This window comes from Erpetoichthys calabaricus, chromosome 9 (genome assembly GCF_900747795.2).
Source record: "Erpetoichthys calabaricus chromosome 9, fErpCal1.3, whole genome shotgun sequence".
Lineage (NCBI taxonomy): Eukaryota > Metazoa > Chordata > Cladistia > Polypteriformes > Polypteridae > Erpetoichthys > Erpetoichthys calabaricus.
Genome location: NC_041402.2, coordinates 96,241,813 through 96,269,299, shown reverse-complemented (window position 1 = coordinate 96,269,299; position 27,487 = coordinate 96,241,813). Strand labels below are relative to the sequence as shown.

The 27,487-nt window shown below is 40.1% G+C and overlaps 1 protein-coding gene across 1 annotated transcript in view; it reads left to right on the top strand.

Moving 5' to 3' along the window:
* Positions 1-355: 355 nt before the first annotated feature.
* The window catches only part of casp2 (caspase 2, apoptosis-related cysteine peptidase), a 51,847-nt gene continuing 24,715 nt past the window's right edge, over positions 356-27,487 (top strand). Inside the window, exons 1-2 of the mRNA XM_028809971.2 lie at positions 356-718; positions 2,331-2,484. Of these exons, the coding sequence (XP_028665804.2) occupies positions 2,335-2,484 (150 nt within the window). The 5' untranslated portion in view covers positions 356-718; positions 2,331-2,334. The remainder of the gene's footprint in view (positions 719-2,330; positions 2,485-27,487) is intronic.

The following is a 27,487-nucleotide window of genomic DNA, read 5'->3' as shown; positions in this document are numbered from 1 at the left end:
GAACGGCTCTGTATGTACTTTATGACAACCTTATTTCCGTTAACTAAGGTAAATAAATCAGTCCTCGACCCAAAAACTACATTCTTTAGTCAAACTTGTTTGAATATCGCGCCTTTCACATCACGCGAACAGTACGACTCATTTTTAAAAATGCGTTTCTACACTTCGAAAAAAGATTATTTTCAATCGCTGTCGAACTACATCGCCAAAAATGAATCTAATCCAAAACAGCCAGGCTCCGTACTCACAATATAACAAAACAAGGAAAGGGCGCATCGCTTTGAGTTGACACTGACGTCAGCTTTAGCCGCCCTGTCAGCATTCATTTGCTCCCACAATTCCTTCAAACCCCGCCCTCTCAGTTGCCTGTTGGGGGCATTGTTGCCGGAAATTCAAGTAGGCAGTGCAGAATCGTTTACGGATCTTACATAGAAAGTTTTATTCGTGCATGTTTATAAAAGAAAATACTTTCTGTCTTAATCTTTTTTTCCCCTATCTCTTCAATTACTCTTGGCAAGCAGTGTATTAGAAAAAATATGTTTTCTTCCCTCGTTCTTTGTCTGTTTTCCCGGAAGGGTAACTTGCTTTTGAGTTTACAGATCCGGAAAGCGATTTTGTCAAGAAGAGATTGAAGGCGGGAAAGAAAGAGAGGGAGGGGGGGTGGATTGATCTACCAAAACAGCCTACTTTCCAGTGTAGCTCCCACCAAGTAGATCAGGTAAGTTTCTCTGTGTTTTAGACCAGATTAAACTACAATACAGTCGAGATCAAGTGAAAATGTTAGCTGATTCGTGATGTCCTCTAGCAACATTCGAACGAGTTTTGCAGAGTTTAGGAGATAGAAAAGTGGTATCCGTCAAAGGTGGCAAGTGTTATTTTCTTGAGGCAGAAGTATGCATATGTTAATATTAAACGTCATCGAACATAATAAGCAAAACGGGAAATGCAAATATTAACTGTCACACTCCTGCTTACTTCAAGTTTATATGTGGATCTATTTTAGTAACCTGTGTTTAAAAATACGATTTCAGAGACACATTCTTTTGATAAGAACATATTTATTTAAGATACTTATTTGAAATTTAACAGATAATACTTTATCTCAAAGCCACACTGGCCATATATATGCGATTATCTCTGTTTAATTGAACATGGTGGCCAGTTGATATAATCGTTCATTCCTCCATTTTTGGAACCCACTTGCTCCATTACCTCACACCTGCCTGTACCCAGCTGTTCCATTGTAGAGTCGTAGAATGGCTTAACACTTGAACTTGAGGATATACAATTGCTTGTGTCGATCCCAGTGACGGTACAGACAGGAGTAAATCGCGCACATTTCTTACTTAGATAAAAATGTCTCTGGATGTTCAAAATAACTATAAATATAAATGTTAACATTTTTGGTAAAATCGTGTCAGTGAACAGTGTTTATTGTATATTCATTAGTCCAAATTGACAATGTGCAGTATAAGGGAGCGAGGAAGATTCCTGCCATGTGTCTGATGCTTTTGGCATTGTCTCCATTGATTGCAACCACTTAAAATCAATCTAATGAGTTTGTTGATGATTGTATATACAAAAGACAATAACTAATTAAATATTATATTAGATTGTAGTTAATGTTATCATTATTAAATTGCACTGTGTGGAAGATCCTCTTTGTGCCTTAATTTATTTTATAAGCAACTTTAAAGTTTCATTACAATGCACCTTAATACTGCTCTGTAAAGCTGTTATAATTATGAAACACTACAGTGCTTGTCAATGAGAGTTTTTAGTTGGGCAGGATTCTTTATTTTACATTTGTGAAATGAGGTGAAATTTAGTGGTGTTTTAAGTAACACTGTGTCCTGCATCAGTTACCATTAGCCAGGCAGCTCAGTATATTTTGAAGACAAGCTTACAAATCTGTGACACGAAATTGCTAGCACCACTTTTTTGTCTAACTTGGAGTAGGAGATATCTAACAATGAACTGCAAAAAAGGTGGAAAATCTGAGAGTTAGAGTCTTGTCAAGGGAAAAATCATTGCAACCAGTCAAGTGTTGCCATACTTGCATTGAGCGTATGGTATTGTTTGAAGTTAATGTTCATAGAGTTACCAATTGAGTTAACATAAACAGCTACTAAATTAAATTCCAGGTTTTTTTAAACAGATAGCTAGTATTAATTGAAATGTTATTTTTAATATTACAGATATTGTTTTTAATGACTCTTATATGTGCCATGACTTGTATGTTTTTGGTTATGTAAAGAACTGCTAGATAATACTGTATTTATTAAAATGGATATTATTGCCTACTACATTTATTTGTGTTTTGTTTTCAGGAAAATGCTAGGAGAATTTGGTATGTCTCAGTGTCATCAGGAGGCTCTAAAGAAACACCGTGTTATTCTGGCTAAACAGCTGGTACCTGGAGAGTTGCTTCAGCACTTATTGGCAGCTGATATATTAACGGATGAGATGGTAGAGAAAATTATGGTAAGGTACTTATTATTATTTAATTATATTATTATTATTAGAATTATTTTAAAGCAAATGAAGTGATCTGATTAGAGCAAATCAGACTGAAATAATTGTTCAACTATTCGTTATAAATTTATTATTGTAACAACTGGTAAAGGAAAAAAATACATACTAATTTGATGATTTCAAAGAGTCTTTATCTGATTAAAAAAATTTACAGTGTTGGCTAAACCACACATTGTTAGGGCTTTGAAGTAGCCCCTAGGTTTTGGTGTGAGACAACTTTTCAGGCCAATTATGAGGCATATTTTTTTTAAGGAGACATAAGAGTTTGATTGTTGCTCTGACAAGTAAGGGTGATTTTTCACACTCTGCACAATCGATCAGTGCTATGATATTTTAAATACACTACTGTCACAGGACTTGTGCTTGAATGTGCAGTAGTATCTTCTATAGTGTCATATATGTTAAAAAAAAAAAAGAAACATACAGAAAGGAAACCAATGCAAATTTTTCAGCAGAACTTTTTGGGACTGGTTGCCTTGGTTTTGAGGTGGAGGATACCTCTTTATGATATTCATTTAGATAATAGTTGGATTAAGCGGGAACATTTTCAACCATGTCTTTGCCTATTTGCAGAATACATACCAGAGACAGTTTGTAAGGGCTCTTCCATTAACCCCTGTTTAAAACCACTATATCACAGTAATACAGGGTGAGCCACAAGTACCACATTTGAAACGCTTATTCTACAAAAACGCTACAATATAAAATGCATTGCATTACGACACAAGAAAGGTTATACAAAATGCATTTTTTTCACTGTGTGTTAAAAATGATGTCTTCAAGTTAGTGGCCATCATTAGCGAGACAATCTTCAAGACGATTTCTGAACACTCGTTTGGCCATTTCAAGGGGAATAGTGGTGATTTTGTGGTGAATCGCGTCCTTGGATTGCTTCGAAGTTTTGTGGTTGGTGTGTGTATACCTTCGACTTAAGATAGCCGCACAAGAAGAAATTGCACGGAGCAAGATCAAGTGAACATGAAGGCCACCTGACATTGCTGCTCACGGAGTTCAGCTTCCCTGCAAACATTGCCCAAAAAACTTGCATGGATCTCCACACCGTATGAACTGTTGCTCCTTCCTGTTAAAACCAGGCATCCTCCACATCCACTTCTTCCAGTTGGGGCCGCAGAAAGTTCTCTAGCATTTCAATGTAACGTTCTGAAGTGACGGTGACTGTGGCTCCCCCCCCTCAGAAAAAAAAAATAAGGGCCTACAATGCCAAATTCTGCAACGATGCACCAAACTGTGACACGCTCACTGTGCAGGGGTCACTGATGAATTATGCGATGGTTGGTTTCAGCCAATAGTGAAAATTTTGCTTATTTATGCAACCATTCAAATGGAAATGTGGCTTGTTGCCGCACATGACGATGGCATGTCGATGAACGGTTTGCAGAACGTTCATGCACAACTCTCTACAGCTCTCCCAGTATCTCTCAGTGAGTTCCTGCAATATTTTCATTTTGTGTGAATGTAAATTAAGGTCCTCATGCAAAATCCTCCTCAAAGACGTGTTACAAATGCCTGAGGCATAAGCATGTTTGTGCGCTAAATGTAAGCATGTTTGTGCGCTAAATGTCTAAGAGACTGCAAAATTGATGCCCTTACATCTTGGATGTTTTCAGACGTTCGTACAGTCAGAGGACAGTCTGGAGTTTTTCTGTTTAATGTTGCACCCATCCATCCATCCATTTGCCAACCCGCTGAATCCGAACACAGGGTCCCATCTGTCTAAATTTAGCCACCCACTGAAGAACTGTTTTCCGATTTGGGACGTTGCCATTAGGAGGAATACTGAACTGCATTCAGAAGGCACATTGCGTAGTGATAATGGATTTGTTGTTTTTGGAGAATGCTTTGACATTGTAAACTACAAGGGATCACCTATCAAAAAACCTACTCTGCTGCCTCTACCTCACACAGTGATCTTGAGAAATGAAGTACTTCATTTTGGCTCACCCTGTATAAGGGGGCAACATGGTGGCATCATAATGTAATTTGTTAATTTTATTTTCAAACTGGATTGGGTATACAGTAATTAGCTTGGAGTAGTGCAACTGATGTGTGTCATTACCAGCTTTTCCTGGCTTTTTTACTTAGCCTGGTGTACTACTTATTTGAATGTTTGGTTTTCTTCAGCAAAAGCTCTATGGTAGTTTCCTCAAAAAAAGTATGTACTTTCACCCTAGGGCACAGAGAGGTTAGGGAATAGTCTAGATTTAATAAAAAAAAAAACAAGAATGCTGTTTGAAGCACATTCCCATGGTGCAGTGTATTTTTCCCATTTTATTCAACTAAACTTGGAATGTTTAAATCCTAGCAAAGTAGGCAAAGATTTGTTACTCTATTTATCATGGAAATTAACCTGTCAATTTCATATAGGTGCTTTATAGCACCCCACAGACTTGATGTCTCAGACGAATCTGCCAGATCTTTTGGCCCAACAAAATATCAAACCAACAATTATACAAGAAAACAGTCAATGCATCACCAAGGACATTACATTAAGACACTTAAGATGGCTTGGACTTGTGTTAAGGATGGAGCAACACCGCATCCCAAGAGTTGCCTTAAGATGGACACCATCTGGAAAAAGAAAAACTGGAAGACCCAAAAACTCCTGGCGTAGAACGGTGGTACAAGAGCTTCAAAAGACGAACCTGTCATGGGGAGAAGCACAACATGCTGCAAAGGACCGCAGGCGATGGATGGAGCTCATTGAAGTCTTATGTCCCACAAGGGACGAAGAGGATTGAAGATAGCACCCCACATGTACAGCTTTACCTGTGCTTCAGCAACTACCTCAAACAAAGGGGCCTATTAGCTTGGCCAGACCAAATGGTTGTCCTAAGACCTGAGCTACACCTGTGCCAATTGCCAAAGCAAGTGCCCCTTTACAGCACTGGTACTTCTAAAAATGTCCTTTTTCAGCCTCAAAAATAAGAAATATATATTTTTAAGTGATTATTTTAGGAATATTTTCTATAAGGATACAATGATGGTGAAGATGGTCTTTAAGTTTGGGTGAATAGCTGCTTCAGAATTTTCTTCAGTTTTCAGTTTCGTATCTTGCCAGTTTAAATGGAAAATGCAGAAGTCTGGATGATGATCTTTTTTTCTTGTTGTTTCTGTTCTTTTCCTTTGCAGCAAAAACCAGACTTTAAAGGTCTCTCTTCACATAGATTTAACAATGATAACATGACTAATCAAAAATCTTAAAACCATTGTTTTCCTTTCATAGGCTGATTGTCCATTCTGATACTAATTGCTCTGTGCTATAATTTCAATAAATATGTCTAACAGTCAATCACTTCTATGATTCTAAAATAATGGTCTGAAAGGTACAAGGTTCAAATCAATAAAGGTGAAGAGTTTTAAGTCAAAATGTATCGGTTTCAAAGATGTAACTATTCAGATGGCCTAGCAGTCTACAGTTTATGGTTTGTTCAAGGTGATGGCAATCTGTCTTAGGTTATAGCAGTGACCCCTAGTCATACCAAATATACTGTTGTACTGTTAAGTTTCATGGCATGCCGGTTTAATTATAAGTGTTTATCGCAAGGAATGTTATGCAGACAACATATTACACTTTTCCAGCAACCACCTTACATCGCATAAACGGAGAGTGTTAGGTCTTTGTTCAAAATGATTAATTAACACCCATTGCACCACAATGGACACAAAAAAGAATGAAAGACGTTATGTTTTTTGTCTGTTCACATCAAACGACTAACCCAAGACAATTATTAAACAATGCCTGTATAGGAGATGCCCTATATATCAGCAGTCAACTCCAAGTTGGTCCCTGACTGCACTTACCACAATGTTAAGGGAGAGTGTGGTATGTCAGAAAGTACAGCACGCATCCTGTCCAGATCTTGGGTTAAGAAGGCTCGCAACTGGCAAACACAATGCCTAAAGCAAAAAATCGACCTCAGGGACAAGAAACACATTTCACAGCATTCCATGCAATGGGACAAACATCTAAAACACTCACCAACATGAGTACAGGCTTTGCAATTCATTCGTGTCAGAAGGAAGGACTCATGGTCTCTGATATACACTCATACAAGTTCCACCGGACACACGTTTAACTGGGATGCTGTGAAACTAAAATTCAGGGCCAATACTAAGAGAGCCAGAGAGCTGGCTAAATTGTGGCTGTCAAATGAAAACGCCATTGAGGAACACTTGGACTTGAACCCATCATATGCAGGATTAAAAAGAAGAACAGCCAAATAATAAAACAAGGGTTTATGACCAACACCTCCCCAACTCCACCTTATTAATCCATCCCATCTAACAACCCCCATTCCCACCACCACTCACTTGCTATATATTTCCTTTGATTCCTGTTGGTTGTCGAAAGCTTAGGAATAAAAAAACTATTTTAAGACATGATTGGACAATCTAAAAGAAGTCAGGAAGAGTATTAGGCCATCAACCAGGCAACCTTGTTGAATTGGCAAGAAGAAATAAACAGAGTGCACAAAAAAGTTGTCTTATTTCAACCTGCAGAAGATTTCTGTCACCTGGAACTCTTTCATCACTGAGGGTATGGTCATAATGAGACACCACCTTGTTGGCACCCCCTGTTTTTATAGTGTGTCCAGTCGAAGGGGCAGAGCCTACTCTGGGCACTATTGGTGAGGTTAAGCATCCTCCTTGGGTGTCTTCTCAGAACTGTGGGTGAAAGAGAAGATACAATTAGCGACAGTGCCCGGAGTGGTTTTGCTTATGTCAGCAGTGCCAGGAAGATAATCTGCAGTCACACATGCATAACGATATATATTTAATTCATAGTTCAATATTATGAGTTTGAACATTTGTTAAAATAATCTATGTATTCACCATACAGTATTACATCTAGCACAAAAAACCTTTGACTCCGTTTATCCCACATAAAATTTTATATCTCCGAAGTCTTCACAGTAAGATTGAGAATACTCAGTTAATGCTACATTGTTGAAGTTTATCTCTAGGTACAGGCTTGTGAGATGAACCCTTGCGTTTTTAGTAGAGCTTTAAACCTATAATTGAGACTGGAATGTCTCATATTTAAAATATTGTTTGGGTGTATACGAGTCTGCATTTAAAATTCTTGGGGCTAAATAAATTAAATGCTGTCATGAGATACTATTAAAGTGATACTTTCACACAAAATTATTTAACTTTCATTTGCACCCCTTTTTTGCATTTTTTTGAGTTATGCAAATTCCCAATTGGTTTTAATCTGCTGGTCAGTATTTATTATAGTACCATTCACCAGTAACTTGGCACTACTGGGGGAAGGGTTTGGATTTTATTTTTGCAGTGTGTTTGCTGGCTGGATGTACTATTTCTGCTTAGGTCTTTGTAATTTCTAGCGGAAGCTAAACTTCACAGTTTTAACATGAAGGTAAATGGGTGTCTTTTTCTGTTTGAGTGCTACATCCTTTTCAGGTTGCTGGTCTGAGAGGAGATATAGTAATCTTTTATTGTAGAAGTGTCACCAATACATAATTAAATAATTGCATCAGTAAATAAGTAACACTGTAGCTGCATCTTTTCCAGGTTCTCAAAGTCGATCAGTTACTGAGTTGGCAAGGCAGGATCCAGCAGGAGTCAAACATGCAATAAAATAAATTTTAGTTCAAAATGTTTGTTTTAAAGCTATAGCAAAAATTTAAAAAGGAATAAATCGCAAAAATTAAGAAAAAAGTTATTACACATGCAGAGTAAAAGGGAAAAAGGTTTCTTCTCTGTTTTATTACAGTCTTAGCTCTATCCTGTTGTAAAAGTTACTTTTTGTACTTAAAGATTGTTACTTTTCTATGGCAAACTTACATAGGCTTCACTTTTAGTACTTCAGTACATTCAATAAATTTACTATGGTTTGAAACTGTTTGCCCTCTATGACCTATCAACAGCAAGGCCGATCTTAAACTGAACTAGTCTGTATTCAGAATGACAAGAAATTCCATTTTCAGCTTAGCTTGTTGGGGTTATAATAGAACCTCCCATTGACTATGCACTAATATATAGGCAAACGTTTTAATGTAACTAAGAAAATACTTCTATGTAACATAACCAAAATAACTAACAAATGGCTCATGCATATCTGGGCCTTAATTGTTTACATTGAGGGCAGAGACAATTACTATAACACTAAATTGGTAAGAGCCTTAATTGATTCACTAAACTCTATCGGTTTAGTTTTTGAACACCTCATTTTTTGAAATGCAATGAATGACATAAAATGGTGAAAAGGTAAGCAGTAAACTGCCAGAGTTTTAAATGTATAGTTTAGGTTAGCAAGAACTGAAGAAAGGAAAAATACAACCTGCTGATGTTCTTCGGCAATTAAAGTAAATTAAGCCTTACAAGCTGAAACAAACAATTTACACAGGTGTCTCAACTTCTGTTGATTACTTAAAAACCCTGTCTTAAAGCAGTTGGAACAGACTGTGTTACTGCACCCTCTGAAGTACTACTTGAGAAATATGCAAGTGAAAATGGCAAGTAACCTGCAAATAACAAATGAAATGAGATGGAGCATTATTACCCTTAGAAGTGTGGCCTTTTATTTAGAGAAATTGCAAAAAGAAAATCGGTACGGTGTACTACACAATCCAAAAGCATTTGGAAACTGGAAGAAACTCTTGATAGGAAGAGATCTGGCAGGCTCAAAGACACAGCCCAATCAGAAGACATGTTCCTGATGGTCACCATTTTGCCTGATAGGCACCTCACAGCACAGCAGATTCAAGCACAGCTTAACAGTGGTGGAAAACAAACAAGTCTCAGTTTCTACTGTGAAGAGAAGACTTTGTGCTGCAGGTTTGACAGGACAAGTGGCAGTAAGAAAGCTATTCCTTTAAGGACAACATAGGGCTTTGAAATACCAGCAGTGGACTACTGTAGATTGGAAGAAAGTCTCATGAACCAATGAATCAAAATTTGAAATCTTCAGTTCATCATGCAGGGTGTTTGTATGCCATTTAGTTGGTGAAAGGATGGCTCCTCAGTGTATGACACCAACTGTCAAACATGAAGGAGGAAGTGTGATAGTCTGGGGTTCTTTTGCTGGAGACAGAGTTGGTGACTTGCATAGAGTGACTGGAATTCTGAATCAAAAGGGTTACCACAGTTTGGCTGCTACATCAGCAAAAGGTGGCTACTTTTCGTTAATCAAAAATTTGAATAAAATTTGGTACACTTAATGATTCCTTGACATTTCTTTTTTGCCTTTGTTTATTTGTGCTATAACTTGATTTCATGAAGCATTAAGAAATTAAACTGAGTCCACTTCCATAAAAACCGAAAAACTGAGGTGTTCTACAACTTTTGACTGGTACTATAAATGCACAAACACAATTTAAGCACAGAAAATTTAAGACCTATCATTTCAGTTGCTGTTTCTTGGAGCAGGCAAAACTTGTTTACAGGTCTTCCAGTATGCTGGTTATGGTCTGCGCACAAACTTTTCTGACTGCACCTTTGGCATCTGGCATTGCCTTGATGACTCGACCCATTACCCAAGATTTGGGAGGTGCAGCTTCATCTAAAATCCGAATTATGTCTCCTGGTTCAAAATTTGAACTTTTCATTTGAATTTTTGTCTTTCTTGAAGTATTGGTACTAGGGTGTTGTACCATGTTAGCCATTATGAATGTAGAGAAAAGCCACGCAAAATGACACCTTTTATTGGCTAACTAAAAAGATTACAATATGCAAGCTTTCGAGGTAACTCAGGCCCCTTCTTCAGACAAGATCATCTTTTCCAAAACAAATCAGCAATGTATTGTACTTGTTTCTAGCATCCTTGTGTATACTGGTAATTTTTAGACAAAAGTCATGGAGGTATACTGGGTTGAGTCTTGAGTAACAGTAAGTGTCCATCCACCAATTTTTCGGACTCTGAATCTATATGTATCTACCTAATGTTTTCCTGTGACATTTCTTCTTTCTCCCCACAGCTGTGCTTGTTCTGTTTCCATTATTGACACACAACAGGCTGTATATACAATACAATACAGTTTATTTTTGTATAGCCCAAAATCACACAGAAAGTGCCGCAATGGGCTTTAACAGGCCCTGCCTCTTGACAGCCCCCCAGCTTTGACTCTCTAAGAAGACAAGGAAAAACTCCCAAAAAAAACCTTGTAGGAAAAAATGGAAGAAACCTTTGGAAAGGCAGTTCAAAGAGAGATCCCTTTCCAAGTAGGTTGGGCGTGCAGTGGGTGTCAAAAGAAGGAGGTCAATACAATACAATACACAGAACAGAACAAATCCTCAATACAGTATAAAATAGTTTTTTTTTTGTTTTGTTTTTTTTGAAGTAAAAAAAAAAAAAAAATTTTAGAAGTACGGAGCAGAATTTAACAGTAGATGATATCACATAATAAGATTTGGATATTTTTAGAGTCAGGGAGACCTCATCCATCAAGCTGCCTCCCCCATTTGGCCATTCCATGGGTGAAACAGTGCTGGGCCAGCCAATCTGATGAAAGGACCCCTCTTTCCCACGATTCCTGCGATTCTCCATCAGGGATGACTTTACCTTAGGCAGGCAAAACAACTTGGCAGGTGGGCCGTGGCACCAAGTGCCACATTTGAGTACCGAGAAGAGAAACAGAAAAGGTGAGGGTTAGTATCCAGTTATAACTATCATGTTACTTATGCGGTGGCGCAGTGGGTGGTGCTGCTGCCTCGCAGTTGGGAGATCTGGGGACCCGGGTTTGCTTCCCGGGTCCTCCCTGCATGGAGTTTGCATGTTCTCCCCGTGTCTGCGTGGATTTTCTCCGGGCACTCCGGTTTCCTCCCATAGTCCAAAGACATGCAGGTTAGGTGGATTGGCGATTCTAAATTGGCCCTAGTGTGTGCTTGGTGTGTGGGTGTGTTTGTGTGTGTCCTGCGGTGGGTTGGCACCCTGCCCGGGATTGGTTCCTGCCTTGTGCCCTGTGTTGGCTGGGATTGGCTCCAGCAGACCCCCGTGACCCTGTGTTCGGATTCAGCGGGTTGGAAAATGGATGGATGGATGGATGTTACTTATGTTTTAGTGCTAATGACTAACAACAGAAATGCAGTATGTACAGTTAATCAGCAATCTTTGCAGTCTTTCATTATCTGACCTCTTTAGTAAACCATTAACAATCCATCCAAGTGCCGTCTTCATGGCATAAGGATGTTCATCTCTGCCGTGTATGACTTAGATAGATAGATACTTTATTAATCCCAAGGGGAAATTCACATACTCCAGCAGCAGTATACTGATACAAAGAACAATATTAAATTAAAGAGTAATAAAAATGCAGATAAAAACAGACAATATCTTTGAATAATGTTAACGTTTACCCCCCCCGGCTGGAATTGAAGAGTCGCATAGTTTGGGGGAGGAACGATCTTCTCAGTCTGTCAGTGGAGTCTGTCGCTGAAGCTGCTCCTCTGTCTGGTGATGATACTGTTTAGTGGATGCAGTGGATTCTCCATAATTGATAGGAGCCTGCTGAGCGCCCATCGCTCCGCCACAGATGTCAAACTGTCCAGCTCCATGCCAACAATAGAGCCTGCCTTCCTCACCAGTTTGTCCAGGCGTGAGGCGTCCTTCTTCTTAATGCTGCCTCCCCAGCACACCACCGCGTAGAAGAGGGCGCTCGCCACAACCATCTGATAGAACATCTGCAGCATCTTATTGCAGATGTTGAAGGACGCCAGCCTTCTAATGAAGTATAACCGGCTCTGTCCTTTCTTACACAGAGCATCAGTATTTCCATAGCTTCTTGGCTTTAGAGACATTTGTACCTATTAACAACCCCAGTTCTGCTTTTATCCGTGCTAGATGCACATCCTTGAGGTAAAACCATCTTGCAATATCCTCTTGCCTTGGAATGTTCTCCTTTTTCATTTGAATGAAGTTTAGTATGCAAACCTTTGGCAATTTAATGAATACATTTTTGTTGACACCAGAAACTTCTTCAAATTCTCTTTTGGCTCTAAACTGTGCCTCTTCCAAATCTAGAGTCTGCTGCCTTTTTAAGGCTTCAGCGGAAGTGAGTAGTACTGCCTGTTCCACATCCTGCACCTTGAGCGCATTGATGGAAGTTACAGATGAACTCACTTGACTTGTTGTTTTTACCAAGGCTTTGGAGGCACTGTTTGCAGGAGTGACATCACCAGAAATTCTGAACTCACTGAATTTCTTTTAAAAGTTTTTTTTTTTTTCCTGTACTGCAAGGCATAGTCGAGAGACTTTTATTTTGACACACTAGAAGGTGGTTGTGTTTTCCAAACCCAGTCTATTGCATCAATAACCATAACTAGCCAACCCGCGGCGTAGCATACGCTGCATAATTATGTATTGATGGGTGAACACTTCCTGAAAGACACAGTTGTCCAAATGGGGTTGGTTTTGAGGATACGACTGTAAGTGAATGAAAAGATGGAACTCTGGTGAGGGCAACATACAATACAGTGTTTTACACGCTGCATACAGTGATTCACATCGAAGCATAGACACTGCTAAGACCATGGGATACCCCTCGCAAACTGTTTTACACGCTGCATATAGCGATTCACATCCGCGACAAACAAATTGTTTTATACGCTGCATACAGCGATTCACATCCGCGACAAATATGATTCTTCTTAGATGGTCCTGTCGCGTCCACCCTCGCTCTCGAAGCATACACACTGCCTGGTCATGTGCCCGCTCGCAAGAGCAACTAACAGAGATCCGCCCACCAACTGTAAGACCATGGGATACCCCTCGCAAACTGTGTTACATGTCGCATACAGCGATTCACATCCGCGACAAACATGCTTCTTCTTATGGGGTGGGTTTGAGGATACGACTGTAAGGGAACTCTGGAGAGAGCAACATACAATTGTCCGTGACTGAAAACTGGAGGACCGCCGCCGCGCCCCCACCTCCCAGAGCGAGGGACGGGGCTGGACGGCAGTCGCACGCGGAGGGCGGAACGAGGTGTGAGGGAAAGGACGCCTAGTGAGGACGATGTATTGATGGGTGAACAGTCATCTCTTAGTCATCATTCAGTATGCACTGCCTGCTCATGTGCCCGCCCCCAACTCCTCACCTGAATTGGTTTCATTTGTGTACAGTCCACATGCACTTGTGAGTCATGTTGACTATTCATTTTCCAAACACCGCCTCACTCAGTCGGTTTCACATCTGCTACAGTCCACATGCACCTCTGAGCCACGTTGACTTTTCATTGTTCTGTTTGTCCGGGCCGGGTGAGGTTTCCCGTGTTGAGTGTAATTAAGCCAAAGGATCCACACGTGGTGGTGCTCTTCCGTCAGTTCCTTTAAGTTTCATCTTTGCAACCATACTCCCCCTGGAACCCAAAGACTTTGGTTGCCCGGCGGATCATGGGAATAACGCCGCCAGATCGCCAGTCAGCATCGTTTATGGTCGGAACTACGATGGTATGTGATCGTCTTCAAACCTCCGACTTTCGTTCTTGATTAATGAAAACATTCTTGGCAAATGCTTTTGCTCTAGCGCGAATTGTTGGTGGGCAGGGCTCTGATGTGCGTGTGCCATGGTCGGCTGCTTAGTGAATTGTTGGTGGGTGGGGCTCTGTGAGTTTGCATGCGTGGCTCTGTCGTGCGTATCACACAGTCTGTCTTGCGTGCCCTGGTTGACAAACAAACTGTTTTACACGCTGCATACAGCGATTCACATCCGCGACAAACATGCCAGCTGCCCAGCGGGTCATAGGAATAACGCCGCCAGATCGCCAGTCGCCATCGTTTATGGTCGGAAGTACGACGGACGGTATGTGATCATCTTCGAACCTCCGACTTTCGCTCTTGATTAATGAAAACATTCTTGGCAAATGCTTTTACCCTCGCGCGAATTGCTGGTGGACGGGGCTCTGTCGTGCGTGTGCCATGGAGACGAAAGCGACTTTCGTTGTGTTTGTTGCCTGGAGAGCGAGGGTGGACGCGGGCCGGGGAATAAGGAGTATTGTGTAGACAAAAGTTTTCCGTGTTCCTGCAGGACCATCTAAGAAGAAGCATGTTTGTTGCAGATGCAAATCGCTGTATGTAGCATGTAAAACAGTTTGTAATGGTGGACGCGGTCGTGCGTCATAACCGAAAAGTCAACGTGGCTCAGAGGTGCATGTGGACTGTAGCAGAGACGAACGCGAATGATGGCGTGTTTTGTGAGTTGCTGCGTCTGAGTTGGTGGGCGTGGCTCTGCGAGTTGTCGTCGTATCCAGTGGTCTTAGAGTTGGAGAGTGTGGCTCCATCCTGCGTGCTTCCATGAGTGTCTTGCTTGCGCTGGCGGCGGCTTAGTGAATTATATATATAGATGTTTAAAGTCTTTAATTTAGCCTCGAGACCTTTACATTCTTTCTTTTCACACTTCCTCTTCACTTAGCAAAGAAAATATCTCATCATTTAGCTCAGTATATTTTCCCTGCAGAAACTTTTATTTCAACAATCTTATTTTTTCACAATTAAATTGATCCTTCTTGAGGTTTTCTATGTCCTTCATCAAACTGGGTAGCTGCTCATATTTTTCTTCTATGGCCTTCAGAAAGAATGTTATAAATGCCTAGGAGTCTGGGAAGGGATTTAAAAAGCTCTCCAAACAATTGGAAATTAACCATTTCATAGTCTGGAAAGTCAAGATTTCAAGTACAGTGGAAACTCGGATCACGACCGTAATTCGTTCCAAAACTCTGGTCCAACCCGATTTGGTCGTGACCTGAAGTAATTTCCCCCATAGGATTGTATGTAAATACAATTAATCCGTTCCGGACCGTACAAGCTGTATGTAAATATATTTTTTTTAAAGATTTTTAAGCACAAAAATAGTTAATTATACCATGGAATGCACAGTATAATAGTAAACTAAATGTAAAAACATTGAATAACACTGAGAAAACCTTGAAAAGAGAAAACTAACTTTGCAAGAGTTCACGCTACAGCCTTACGAACCGCTCTCTGTAAACACTTTTTTTTAACGAGTTTTAAGCATAGGGAAAAAATGAACATTTGAAAAATCCGTAATTTATACAGAAACTAACCATAAACAACCAAGAAAACTAACCTTGCATGAGTCGAGTTCTGGCATGAAGGAAGTGAGGAGGAACTGGGTGGAGAGGAGATTACAGTCTTGAGGTAAAGTCCCTCTGCGTGATGCACGTATGACTGAGAACAATGTGCTGTACAGGGAGAGACTGAATATGTGCGTAAATCACCGGCGCTTACAAACCGGAAAGGAAACGAAATAGAGCACAAAAGAGTTCACAGCGAATGCATAGGGAGAGACTGAACATGTGCGGAAATCATCTGTGCGTACGAACCGGAAGGGAAACTGGCTTGTTCGTCACCCGAGTGTGTGGTCGTAAACAGATGCAAAAGGTTGGTGAACTTTTTGGTCGTAACCCGATTTGTACGTGGTCCGAGACATTTGTGACCCGAGGTTCCACTGTAACTGCCCACTTCAACAGACTAGGCTCCCGCACCAAGTTTAGCCCAAGAGCAGAATGCAAGGTACTGAAAGAAGTCTTTAAGAACCACAGAATTTCATCATGGGACATGCATGTAACTCACTGTTGATGTCAAAGTGCACAAGTATATCAAGCAAAGATAGTTATTTGGCCACAGTACTAGAAGACATACAGTATTTGGCAAAAACCAAAGGGAGCATTTGATCAGGAGAATCTGATACAAGCTGTAAAGCATGGTGGTGCAAATGTTGTGGTTTGGGGCTAAGTTGATTCACCAGAGCCTGAGCATCTCACCTTTACAGAATCCATTGTGAACTCTTCATTGTGCAAGAGGGTTCTTGAGTATAGTGTGAGACCATTTGTCAGAAGTCTGAATTCAACCAAAGAGGACCTCACAACATGAATATGATCCTAAACATACTAGAAGAAATGTAGGATTTTGAAATGGCAAAGTCAAAGCATGGATTTAAATCTCATTTGATGCTGTGGAGGGGATTTAAAACGTCTTATACACAGAAGACACCCTTCAAACATTGCACAGCTGAAAGAATTCTGCATGGAGGAGTGGGGAAAAACTTCCTTCCAGTTGATGTCAGAGACTGGTACACAGTTAAAGGGAATGCCTACTTGAGTTTGTTTCTGCCAATGGGTCAATACCAGTTTAGCAGCGTTTGTGATGGGTGTCCACATAGTTCAAAATTGTTGAAATGCAGCTACCAGAAAGGCATTCCAGGAGTAGTATGAAACATTGTACAAAAAAAAAAATAACATTTCAGATTTCTTCATGTATAAGATTTTAGTGAGATTCAAAGCGAACATTCCACACAAAAAAGAATAAAAGGTAAAAAATACAAACAAAAACAAGGGAAATTTCCTGGCTATGGTATTCCACTTGAGGCTTAAGTATGTAGGTTACGTTTCTTAAGGATTCTATCTTATGTTATTTACTGCATATACATACATATGATCAGAAAACTACTGTATATAAATAAAAGCCTTAAAACTTGGCATGCAAAAGTTTAAGATGTATGTTGCTTAAAATGCCTGTTACTGTGAATAGTAAAATAGGCCCTCACATAGGCTTTCGTTATTGCCACTTTCATCCCATTATGGAGTTAGGTCAGAAATAGATGACCTATCAGATGTGACTTGTAATTGTTTAACTTGTAAATGACAAGATTAATTGCTTATTAATGCCATGCCCCATACAGTTATAACAAAGGAACGGAGGCTTTGCATTAATTCTCTGATAGGACATCTGCAGATGTCGAGCCAAGTATTTGCACATATCCACAATTACTTCTACAGGACTGTTATGTGAGAGGAAACTGCATATTCGCAGTACTAACAACAGTTGTAGCAAGTAAAAAATTGAGGCAAGTTTTAAATGAAGTGGGTGTTTCACTTGTATACACAAACAATAAAATGAGCTGCTGTTTTTGTTGATACCAAGATTACTTGTTTTAACACTGAATACTGGAAATGTGTGAACAATACTTGTCAATTACCAACCATGTTTAGTCCTTCATGTGCTGGGAAGTAAATTGCATCCTTCCTCTGTGAGTAATCTTGAGACATTTTTTAAGTGATTATTGTCTAGTTGTCTATAGATCAGAGACAACAAGTAATATCTGGGTATCAACATTCAGTAATGTGAATAACCATACTTAAAGACAACCTTTAAGTATTTGCGACCCGAGTTTTCATAACAGTTTTAATCGCGCCCCCCTAACATTTTTTTGAAAGGAGCCCACTAATACCAATTTGTTCTTTTTTAATTAATGGTATATCATAGATGCATATTTTATTATACCTACTGTACTTAACTTTTATCGACATTTATCTAACTCTATACTTATTTTTCTAGTATCAGAATGTAGTTTAAGTTAATTTGTTTTGGTTTCAATAGATGTATTTTTCATATTTTTGATTCTTGTTTTCTTTGTTTCACATCTTCGCGCCCCCCTTTTTGTTACTTCGCACCCCCCTAGGGGGGCCCACCCCACAGATTGAGAACCACTGCTTAAAGACAATTTTCGAGGTGAAAAGTGTATGTTGTGGGAAATTGCACCCCTGGAGCTGAAAGGTTGCTGTGGAAGAAGCCAAATAATAATGTGAAGTGCAAAGCCAATCTTATTTTAAAATGGTACAGTCTCACAAAAATGTGTTGCTTTTTCATTTTCTCTTTTGTAAAATTACATAAAAACACTATTTTTACAATATGAGTGCATTCTCAAGATGCAGTTTTGGTTTGAAATATGTATATATTTGGTAAGTTTTGGTATTTTATTTTCATGCTTAGACCATAGTACTGTTGTATGGCACAGGGGCAGGCCAAACACATTTGCTACAGTATATCTTGCACTACATGTACCTTCAGCATCTTTCCTTAGTGTCTGAACCTCTCTTGACAGGCGTTCTCATATATTTGTAAAATAGGTTGGATTATGAAATCAATAAATGCCCTACAAAATGGGGATTTTGAATTTCAAAATGTCGGTGGTGATAGTAGAAAAAGCAGTAGTAGTATTGTCATAGAATTTTTTACTTTCATGTCCACCCACATTCAACACATCACCATTCCCTTGTGCCATGATAAAAGATTTTTTTAAATGCGTAATAACTTAATTGTATTTATAAAAAAATATAAATAACTCACTTCCTGAAACCCTGAGGAAACACCCTCACTTCAATAAATATGTACATAAACACTAAGCTCATGGTTGGATATAAGAAAATAAATGGTTTATTGAAATGTGTGGGTTTTTTTTGGATAAAATTACATTAATACTGAATTCTGAACTCAAAAGTCCTGAAACCTCATGTCAAATAAAATGTCTTCAGTGAGGCATTTGTCAGGTTTGATGTAGACTGTCAGTGGATAGCTTTTTCCAGTCCCTCCATAGATGTTTAATTTGGTTTAAGCCTGGGCTCTGGCTGAGCCACTGAAGGAGAATCACAGAGTTGACCCTGTGTTGTCTTTGCTTTAAGCCTACGGTCTAGAGTCATTCATTGTCCTATTGCTCTGGGATCCATAGCACTCTAGAGCAGGTTTACATTAGGAATACTGCTGTACTTTGCTCCAGTCAACTTTCCTTCAGCCCTATGTAGTCTCCCAGTTCCTGCAACTGAAAAATATACCCACAGCAAGATGCTGCCATAACGATGCTTCACTGTGCTGTTGATGAGCAGTGTCTGGTTTCCTCCAGACATGACACTAATCTTAGTTTGATCAGCACAGAGATTCTTGTTTCTCACAATCTTAAGTCCTTCAGGTGCCTTTTGGCAAACTCCATGCAGGCTTTAATGTGTCTTTTACTGAGGGGATAATTCTTCCTGACCGCTCTGTCTTAAAGTCTAGGTTGATCGAGAGTTGCAGTGATGGTTTTCCTTCTGGAATTTTCTTCTATCACCACACAGGACCATCTGGTTGTTGATCACTTCTCTTACCATGGCCTTTTTCCCATGGTTGCAAAATTTGCCCAGACAGTCAGGTCTAGGAAGAGTTATGGTGGCTCCAAATTTCTTCCATTTAAGAGTTAAATCTGTGCCTCAACAATCCTGTGTCTAAGCTCTTCAGGCTATTCCAGCAAACTCGTTACTTGGTTTTTGCTCCGATACACAATTGTCAAGTGTAGGAACTTCTATAGACAGGTGCTTGTCTTGCTTAATCATGTCTAATCAATTGAATTAACCCCTGGTGGACACCAAAAAAGATGTAGAAAAATTTCTGTGATGATCAATGAAATATGGCTCAGGTGCATCCCCCATTCTAAGTCTTATTGTAAAAGGCCTGAATACTTGTGTCAGTGTGACATTTCAGTTATTTAGTTTTAATAAATGTGCAAACATTTCTAGAATCCTGTTTTTGCTTTGTCTTTCAAGGGTATTAAGTTTTGCTAGAGGTGGATACTTAGAGCAAAAGGAGCAGTAGCTCATTCACACTCAGCCCTTTTCCAAGTACATGTTATTCCTGAATTCTTCATCATTTGGCTTTAAACTCACAAATGCACCACGTCTGTGTTGCCTTTTGATTCATAAATGGCTATCGACATATGATCAGCTTAACTGACACCCTCTATCACCTGACTTTGGATATTCACTTCCAAGACATGAACACAATTTGCAGCTGGGAGAGGTACCTATTTAACATTATCCATCAATTTATCATGGTTGCAGTTAATCAATTTATCATGGCAGGTTGCTCAGACAAAATATATATAACAAACTCTTTTAATACCTCCACAACGGTGAAGGCTTTATTTTGTTTAGCCAATATCCAACTTTAAGGAAGGCACTTGTTGCTCATCATTTTTAGTTAATGGGTGTATTCTTTCTGCCCTTATAGTAGCCCACTTTCAAGGCCTCAGGTTTCCTTCACCTGGCCCTCAAACAGTGGTGTATAATATCAACTGAAAGTGTCATGTTTCTGAAGATAGTCGTACCTCACATTGAGTTCTTTTACAGTTAGGTCCATAAATATTTGGACAGAGACAACTTTTTTCTAATTTTGGTTCTGTACATTACCACAATGAATTTTAAATGAAACAACTCAGATGCAGTTGATGTGCAGACTTTCAGCTTTAATTCAGTGGGGTGAACAAAACGATTGATAAAAATGTGAGGCAACTAAAGCATTTTTTTAACACAATCCCTTCATTTCAGGGGCTCAAAAGTAATTGGACAAATTAAATAACTGGAAATAAAATGTTCATTTCTAATACTTGGTTGAAAACCCTTTGCTGGCAATGACAGCCTGAAGTCTTGAACTCCTGGACATCACCAGATGCTGGGTTTCCTCCTTTTTAATGCTCTGCCAGGCCTTTACTGCAGCGGCTTTCAGTTGCTGTTTGTTTGTGGGCCTTTCTGTCTGAAGTTTAGTCTTCAACAAGTGAAATGCATGCTCAATTGGGTTAAGATCAGGTGACTGACTTGGCCATTCAAGGATTTTCCACTTCTTTGCTTTAATAAACTCCTGGGTTGCTTTGGCTGTATGTTTTGGGTCGTTGTCCATCTGTATCATGAAACGCCGCCCAATCAATTTGACTGCATTTAGCTGGATTTGAGCAGACAGTATGTCTCTGAACACCTCAGAATTCATACCGGCTGCTTCTGTCCTGTGTCACATCATCAATAAACACTAGTGTCCCAGTGTCACTGGCAGCCATGCACGCCCAAGCCATCACACTGTCTCCACTGTGTTTTACAGATGATGTGGCATGCTTTGGATAATGAGCTGTTCCACGCCTTCTCTATACTTTTTTCTTGCCATCATTCTGGTAGAGGTTGATCTTGGTTTCATCTGTCCAAAGAATGTTTTTCCAGAACTGTGCTTATGAGTGGCTTGCACCTTGCAGTGCACCCTCTGTATTTACTTTCACGCAGTCTTCTCTTTATGGTAGACAAAGCGTATACAGTACATACTACTCGTACCTCGCTCGTTTATCAAGTGAAAATTTATTAAAAATTTTTGCTCATCTTGTAAAACACTCGTAAACCAAGTTACTCGCAAACCAAGGTTCCACTGTACATACCTAAATATGACACTGAAATGTACAAAAAATGGATTTATTTGAATGTATTATAGGACACAAAGTCTCTTGGAGAAGAGAATCTGCTGCAGACCGCAAGGTCACAGCTGTCCAATACAGTAGTTTCATTTTGGTTGTTTTTTTTTTTTTTTTTTTTTAAATTAAAAGCTTAAATTTAATGTAAGCCAACGAAGTCTTGCAGTTTTATGGCTTAATAGTCATTTTTAAACAGTATCAGTAAATGGGTCTCATTTGATAACTAATTTAGTGTTACATTAATTTGTCTGCCAGGTATTCTTGTCTAAACTGAATGTAATGTTGTAAAGTTAATGGGGAAAATACTGTATATTATGCCGAAGTAGGTGTAGATGGTCAAAACTGCTTTAAAATATAAAAACATTTATAAAAAAAAAAATCAACCACACGCACAGTGTCTGGTTTCACAAAACATTTGTTTTACAGGCAAGTAAACACTGCATTGTGTGGGATGCTATTGGACACACTGTGGGGTCAAAAGTCATGAGTGATCCATAAAATGTGTATCTGTTAGAACATTAGAATGTTTTTGATGAGAATCCTATAAATGTAATTTTTCCAAAATAACATTGTCATGTGTTAAAGGTCTTTTAATTCCACCTGTTTACCACACCACTACTTATTCAATGTATGTATAGTTCTTTGTGAGCAAATTACCCTTATCATGTTCCATCTGTGTCTCATCCTATAAATGTAATTTTTCCAAAATAACATTGTCATGTGTTAAAGGTCTTTTAATTCCACCTGTTTACCACACCACTACTTATTCAATGTATGTATAGTTCTTTGTGAGCAAATTACCCTTATCATGTTCCATCTGTGTCTCATCCTATAAATGTAATTTTTCCAAAATAACATTGTCATGTGTTAAAGGTCTTTTAATTCCACCTGTTTACCACACCACTACTTATTCAATGTATGTATAGTTCTTTGTGAGCAAATTACCCTTATCATGTTCCATCTGTGTCTCTGTGTTCTTGTTGAAAAACTATTCAAAAATTTAAAAAATGCCATTGGTCCACACTGTACTACTTCCCTTCATAATTCTGAACACTTCAATCATGTTACCTCTTAATTTCTATTTCTGCCTAAATCCCAATACTAGAGTCAATTAAAACATCAGGAAAATAACTATGCAACCTATCTTTGGTGATCCTGAGATATTGCTGGTAGCTTATGTGTTATGTTTATACAAGGGGGCTCCGCCACCTGCTCGCTTCGCTCGCCTACCCCCGGCGTTTTGAACCCGTGCCCGCTGGGCAGCCACGTGTGAGGATGACGGACGTTTAATACAGAGCGTTCGCCCGTGTCACTCTGGGGCCCCCCACTGTTAATACGGAGCTCCGTCCGTACTATTATGCGGTGCATTGTGGACTACTGCGGACCCCATAGTGTTTCCCGTTTCAGTTTGTATCTCGGTCAGTCGAGCTTTTGTTTTTGAAGCTTTTGAATTCCGGTCTTCATTATCTGTAACCTGCTGTCCATGTGTTTGGCCCCCTCGTTTAACCTGTTTATGACGTTTTACTTTGCTTTCTACTCTGTCTTTCATTTCTGATCTCACTTTATTCTGCTTTTGTTTCAATGACACCTGGTCCGTGGTGAATATATTTTCCCTTTTTCGAGTAATAATTTTCATTTGTTTGCGATACTGTGATGTTTATCGTACTGTTAACTAGGGGGCTCCGCCCCCTGCTCGCTTCGCTCGCCAACCCCTGGTGTTGGGAATGACAAAGAGCGTGATGTATGAATGAGATATAGAATAGTGTGACGGTGTAGATGATGCAAATAGAAAGCAAACAATAAAGTGTGTGGCACAGTGTAAAGGTTTATTTGAAAATTTCTTTGTACACGCTGTTTAAGTGTAAAAGGTAATTCCAGCTCAGAACTTGTAAGGTCATTTAAGATGGTTATTGTGATCAGAGTCAAGTTTGTCAGAGCTTAGAAAGAGTTGTGTCTCTCCAGGAAGTAATGGAATGACTTGGGTATTTATGTTTTCCACATTAATATTTTTTGGACATAATATAGTGTGTTGTGTTAAAAGGGGCATTTGGTCTAATGAGATTGCTGTTCCAAATCTCTCTGTAACTAAGTCGTCGCAGATAAAGGCTTGAGGAATTATAATAATATGTGGCTGAAGTCCATCTGTATTGGTGAGTGTACCATCTCTCAGTTGTAATAAGCAATTGTTATGATCTGGTTCTGGACATCGTATCTTTTTTACTAACTGTATCTTTTGAAAGCAATGCCAATTGTCTGCGTATTTTAAGGTGCACTGAACAATAGCTGAGTGCATGGCATCTGGAAGAATAGCTAATCACTGTCTAAAATCTCCTCCTTATAAAAGTACCTTTCCTCCAAATCGAATATTATTATTCATAAACGTTTATAGAAGTTTATGAATGGTGTTGAGTAAGTGACTTCATGCCATTGAACATTCATCAATAAACAACATTTTTTCAAGACGGATGTCACGTGCAGTGCCACCGTTAATGTTCATAGTGGATACCGATTTGTAGGATCTAATGTAGTTGATAAAGATTTCACTTTCAGGTACATCGTCAGTTATAAGCTTCTGTAGATATTCAGTATATGAATGTAAAGAAGGCAGTCTAATTTGACCCTTTTGACAACAACGTGTAAATGTATAACTTGTATTGCCAGTTGTTTCTTCAGGGAAGTGAACTGAATGACAATGATTGCAAATGACATTCATTAATCCGAATGAATTTTCCTGGTGTATGTTTTGCTTGTGCCGTTTGAGAGGCGCGTTGTTGCATGTGTAGTATTTGGGACGTGTTGTTTTGGAGCTGTAATCGATTTGCCTGTGCTGTGTGAGAAGCCCGTTGTAGCCTTCGCTGCCATTAACGTATGTCTGAGACGGGAGGTGTTTCGTTTTGAATCCGTGCCTGTTGCGATGCAGCACTTTGATTGATAGTTTGCGTCATGTGGATCTAGGATGTAGATTTGTGAATATTTGCGTTGTTGATTTGTTTCAGGGTGCACTGTTCCAATGCGATGCAGTATTTGTGCACATATGCGAAAGCAGTCTGATATTTACTCCGGTAGATGCAAAAGCAAATGAACTATTGTAGGATCTAATGCAGTTCATAAAGTTTTTACTTTTAGGTACATCGTTAGTTAGAAGCTTTAGTTGAGCTTTGCGTTTTTGGAGTCGAGACATTTTTTCTTTTAGAAATATGGATAAGTAATAAGGAGTATTGCACTCACTGTTAATATGGAGCCTTTTCTGCGGTTGAACGGTTAATAGTGCCTTATTGTAATGAGATCCACCTATGCTGCATAGCCGTCTATTTTGTTGTTTCTTTCGTGTTCGTGTGTTTGTTCCTGTTATCCTTTCCTTTTCGTTTTGTACCCGTGACCGTGTATTCATGACTTGTTTCTTTCTCAGCATGCGAAATATGGATAAGTAATAAGGAGGATCGCAGTCACTGTTAATATGTTTCCTTTTCTGCAGTTGAACGGTTAATAGTGCTTTATTGTAAGGAGATCCACCAATGCTGACACCTATGCTGTCTAGTGTGAAGGTGTTGATGTTCACTTTAGAAAATGTGGCCTTGGGTGTCACTTCTTATGGATGTGTGTGTGTGTGTGTGTGTGTGGGTAGGGTTGAGGATTGTTGTCGCGCGAGCGTCTTCTTTCTTTTTGTGTTCCTGTGTCTTGTTGAATCCCCCTCTTTGTGTGTGTCCCGTCCCTTGCTTGTAGGGTCTGTGGGGTGGTTTTGTGTTCTTTTTTTTGTGTTCCATGGGCTTGTTGAATCCCCCTCTTGGTGTGTGTCCCGTCCGGTGCCTCTAGGGGGGGGTGCCTTGCTGTTGTGCGCGAGCCTCTTTTTTTTTTTTTTTTTTTTTTTTTTTTTTTTTGGGGTCTAGTTTTGTGTGCAATGTGTTTCGTGCTTTGCCTGCGTTTGACTACTTTTTTATGTGCCTTTTCCTTTTTTCGGTGCTCGTTGCGCCTCATTTCTCCATTTTTCCTGTGCTCCCTCCTTTTTTCTGTGGTCTTGTCCGCCTCTCGCGGCCCCTCATCCGCCTCTCTCGCCCTCTTTTGTCCGCCTTTCTCGGCTCCTCAGCCGACTCTCGCGGACTCTTTTTGCGCCTGCGCAGTACGTCTTTTTGCAGCTACAGCCCATTGCCGGATGTGCCTGCGTCCATCATTCCATCATCCGGTTTAGCATTCTCGGTTAGTAATACGGATAATGCATCACTGTAATGTGATTCACCTATGCTGTATAGTTTGGATGTGTGAGGATGACGTATGTTTAATACGGAGCGTTCGCCCGTGTCACTCTGGGTCTCCCCAGTGTTACTACGAAGCTGTTTCAGAACTATTATGCGGTGCATTGTGGAGCACTGCGGACTCTGTAGTGTTTCCCGTTTCACTTCGTATCTCGTTTAGTCAAGCTCTTTCTTTTTGGAGCAGTGCCTGCCTGGTCTGCGGTATTTCAGACGCACGTTGTAGGCGCCTGCGTTCATTAATTATATCCAGGCAGGCGTGTGTTTGTATCTCGGTCACTCGAGCTGTGTCGTGTTGAATCCGTGCCTGCTTTGCCTACGCAGTTTGAGACGCGCGTTGTAGGTGTCCACGTTCATTAGATCTGTCCACGCGGGCTCGGTGTCGAAGCTGTGTTAGTTGTTGAACTGTTTGGTTTTGGAGCCGAGACAGTTTTGCTTCCGCGGTTTCAGACGCGTGTCCGTACCATCTCGGGTTTGATGTATGAACCTTTGTGGACTCCGTAGTGTGTCCCGTTTCACTCTTGGGCGGGGTGTTGACTCCTCTTGTTTTACTATGTCTCCTCCTGCGCCTTCACTACACATTAGTGCCACTCACAATATGGCGGCGACGCCTGCGTCTTCCGTATTATGTCGGTTTTTACCATGCTGTGCAGGCGCCTTTACCTTTTGTACTTTATCGCGCCTTCCGACAAACGATGTAGGCGCTTGCACCTTCCGGGTCCGCCTCCGCTGTGTGGTGTGGACGTTTAACTTTCGTTGTTTCTGCCTTTATATTCTGTATCTCGGTGTGCATGTGTTTTGTGCCTAGGTTTTTTTGAAGTTGTTGCATTCCAGTTTTCATCATCTGTAACCCGCTCTCCATGTGTTCGTCCCCGTTCTTTAATCACTTTATAAAGTTTTACTTTGTTTCCTACTCTGTGTTTTATTTCTGACCTCGCTTTATCCTGCTTGCGGTATGTCAGACGGTTCGTAGTCTCTCTCGTTTGCGCTTGCACCTTCCGGGTCCACCTCCGCTGTGTGGTGTGGACGTTTAACTGTCGTTGTTTCTGCCTTTATATTCTGTATCTCGGTGTGCATGTGTTTCGTGCCTAGGTTTTTTTGAAGTTGTTGCATTCTAGTTTTCATCATCTGTAACCCGCTCTCCATGTGTTCGTCCCCGTTCTTTAATTCCTTTATAAAGTTTTACTTTGTTTCCTACTCTGTGTTTTATTTCTGACCTCGCTTTATCCTGCTTGCGGCATGTCAGACGGTTCATAGTCTCTCTCGTTTTACTCTGGGAAGGGGGGCTTTGTTCTGTAACCTGCTGTCCAGTTGTTTGTCCCTGTTCTTTAACCTCTTTATGATGTTTTACTTTGCTTCCTACTCTGACAGTTCGTATTCTCTCCCGTTTTGCTCTGGTGCTTTGTATGGGGCTTTGTGTGGCGCCTGTGCACGTGCGTAGTCTCTCCCGTTTCACTTTGTGTGGCACTTGCGCACTATGTCTTTTGCGTCCACGGGCAGGTGCCTGTGTCCATATCCGGGGCTTTGTGTGGCACTTGCGCACTATGTCTTTTGCGTCCACGGGAAGGTCCCTGCGTCCATATCCGGTTTACCATTCTCGTTTAGTAATATGGATTACTTGGTCTTGATGCTCATATCAGATTGAGTAAGAAATACAATCTCATGTCTG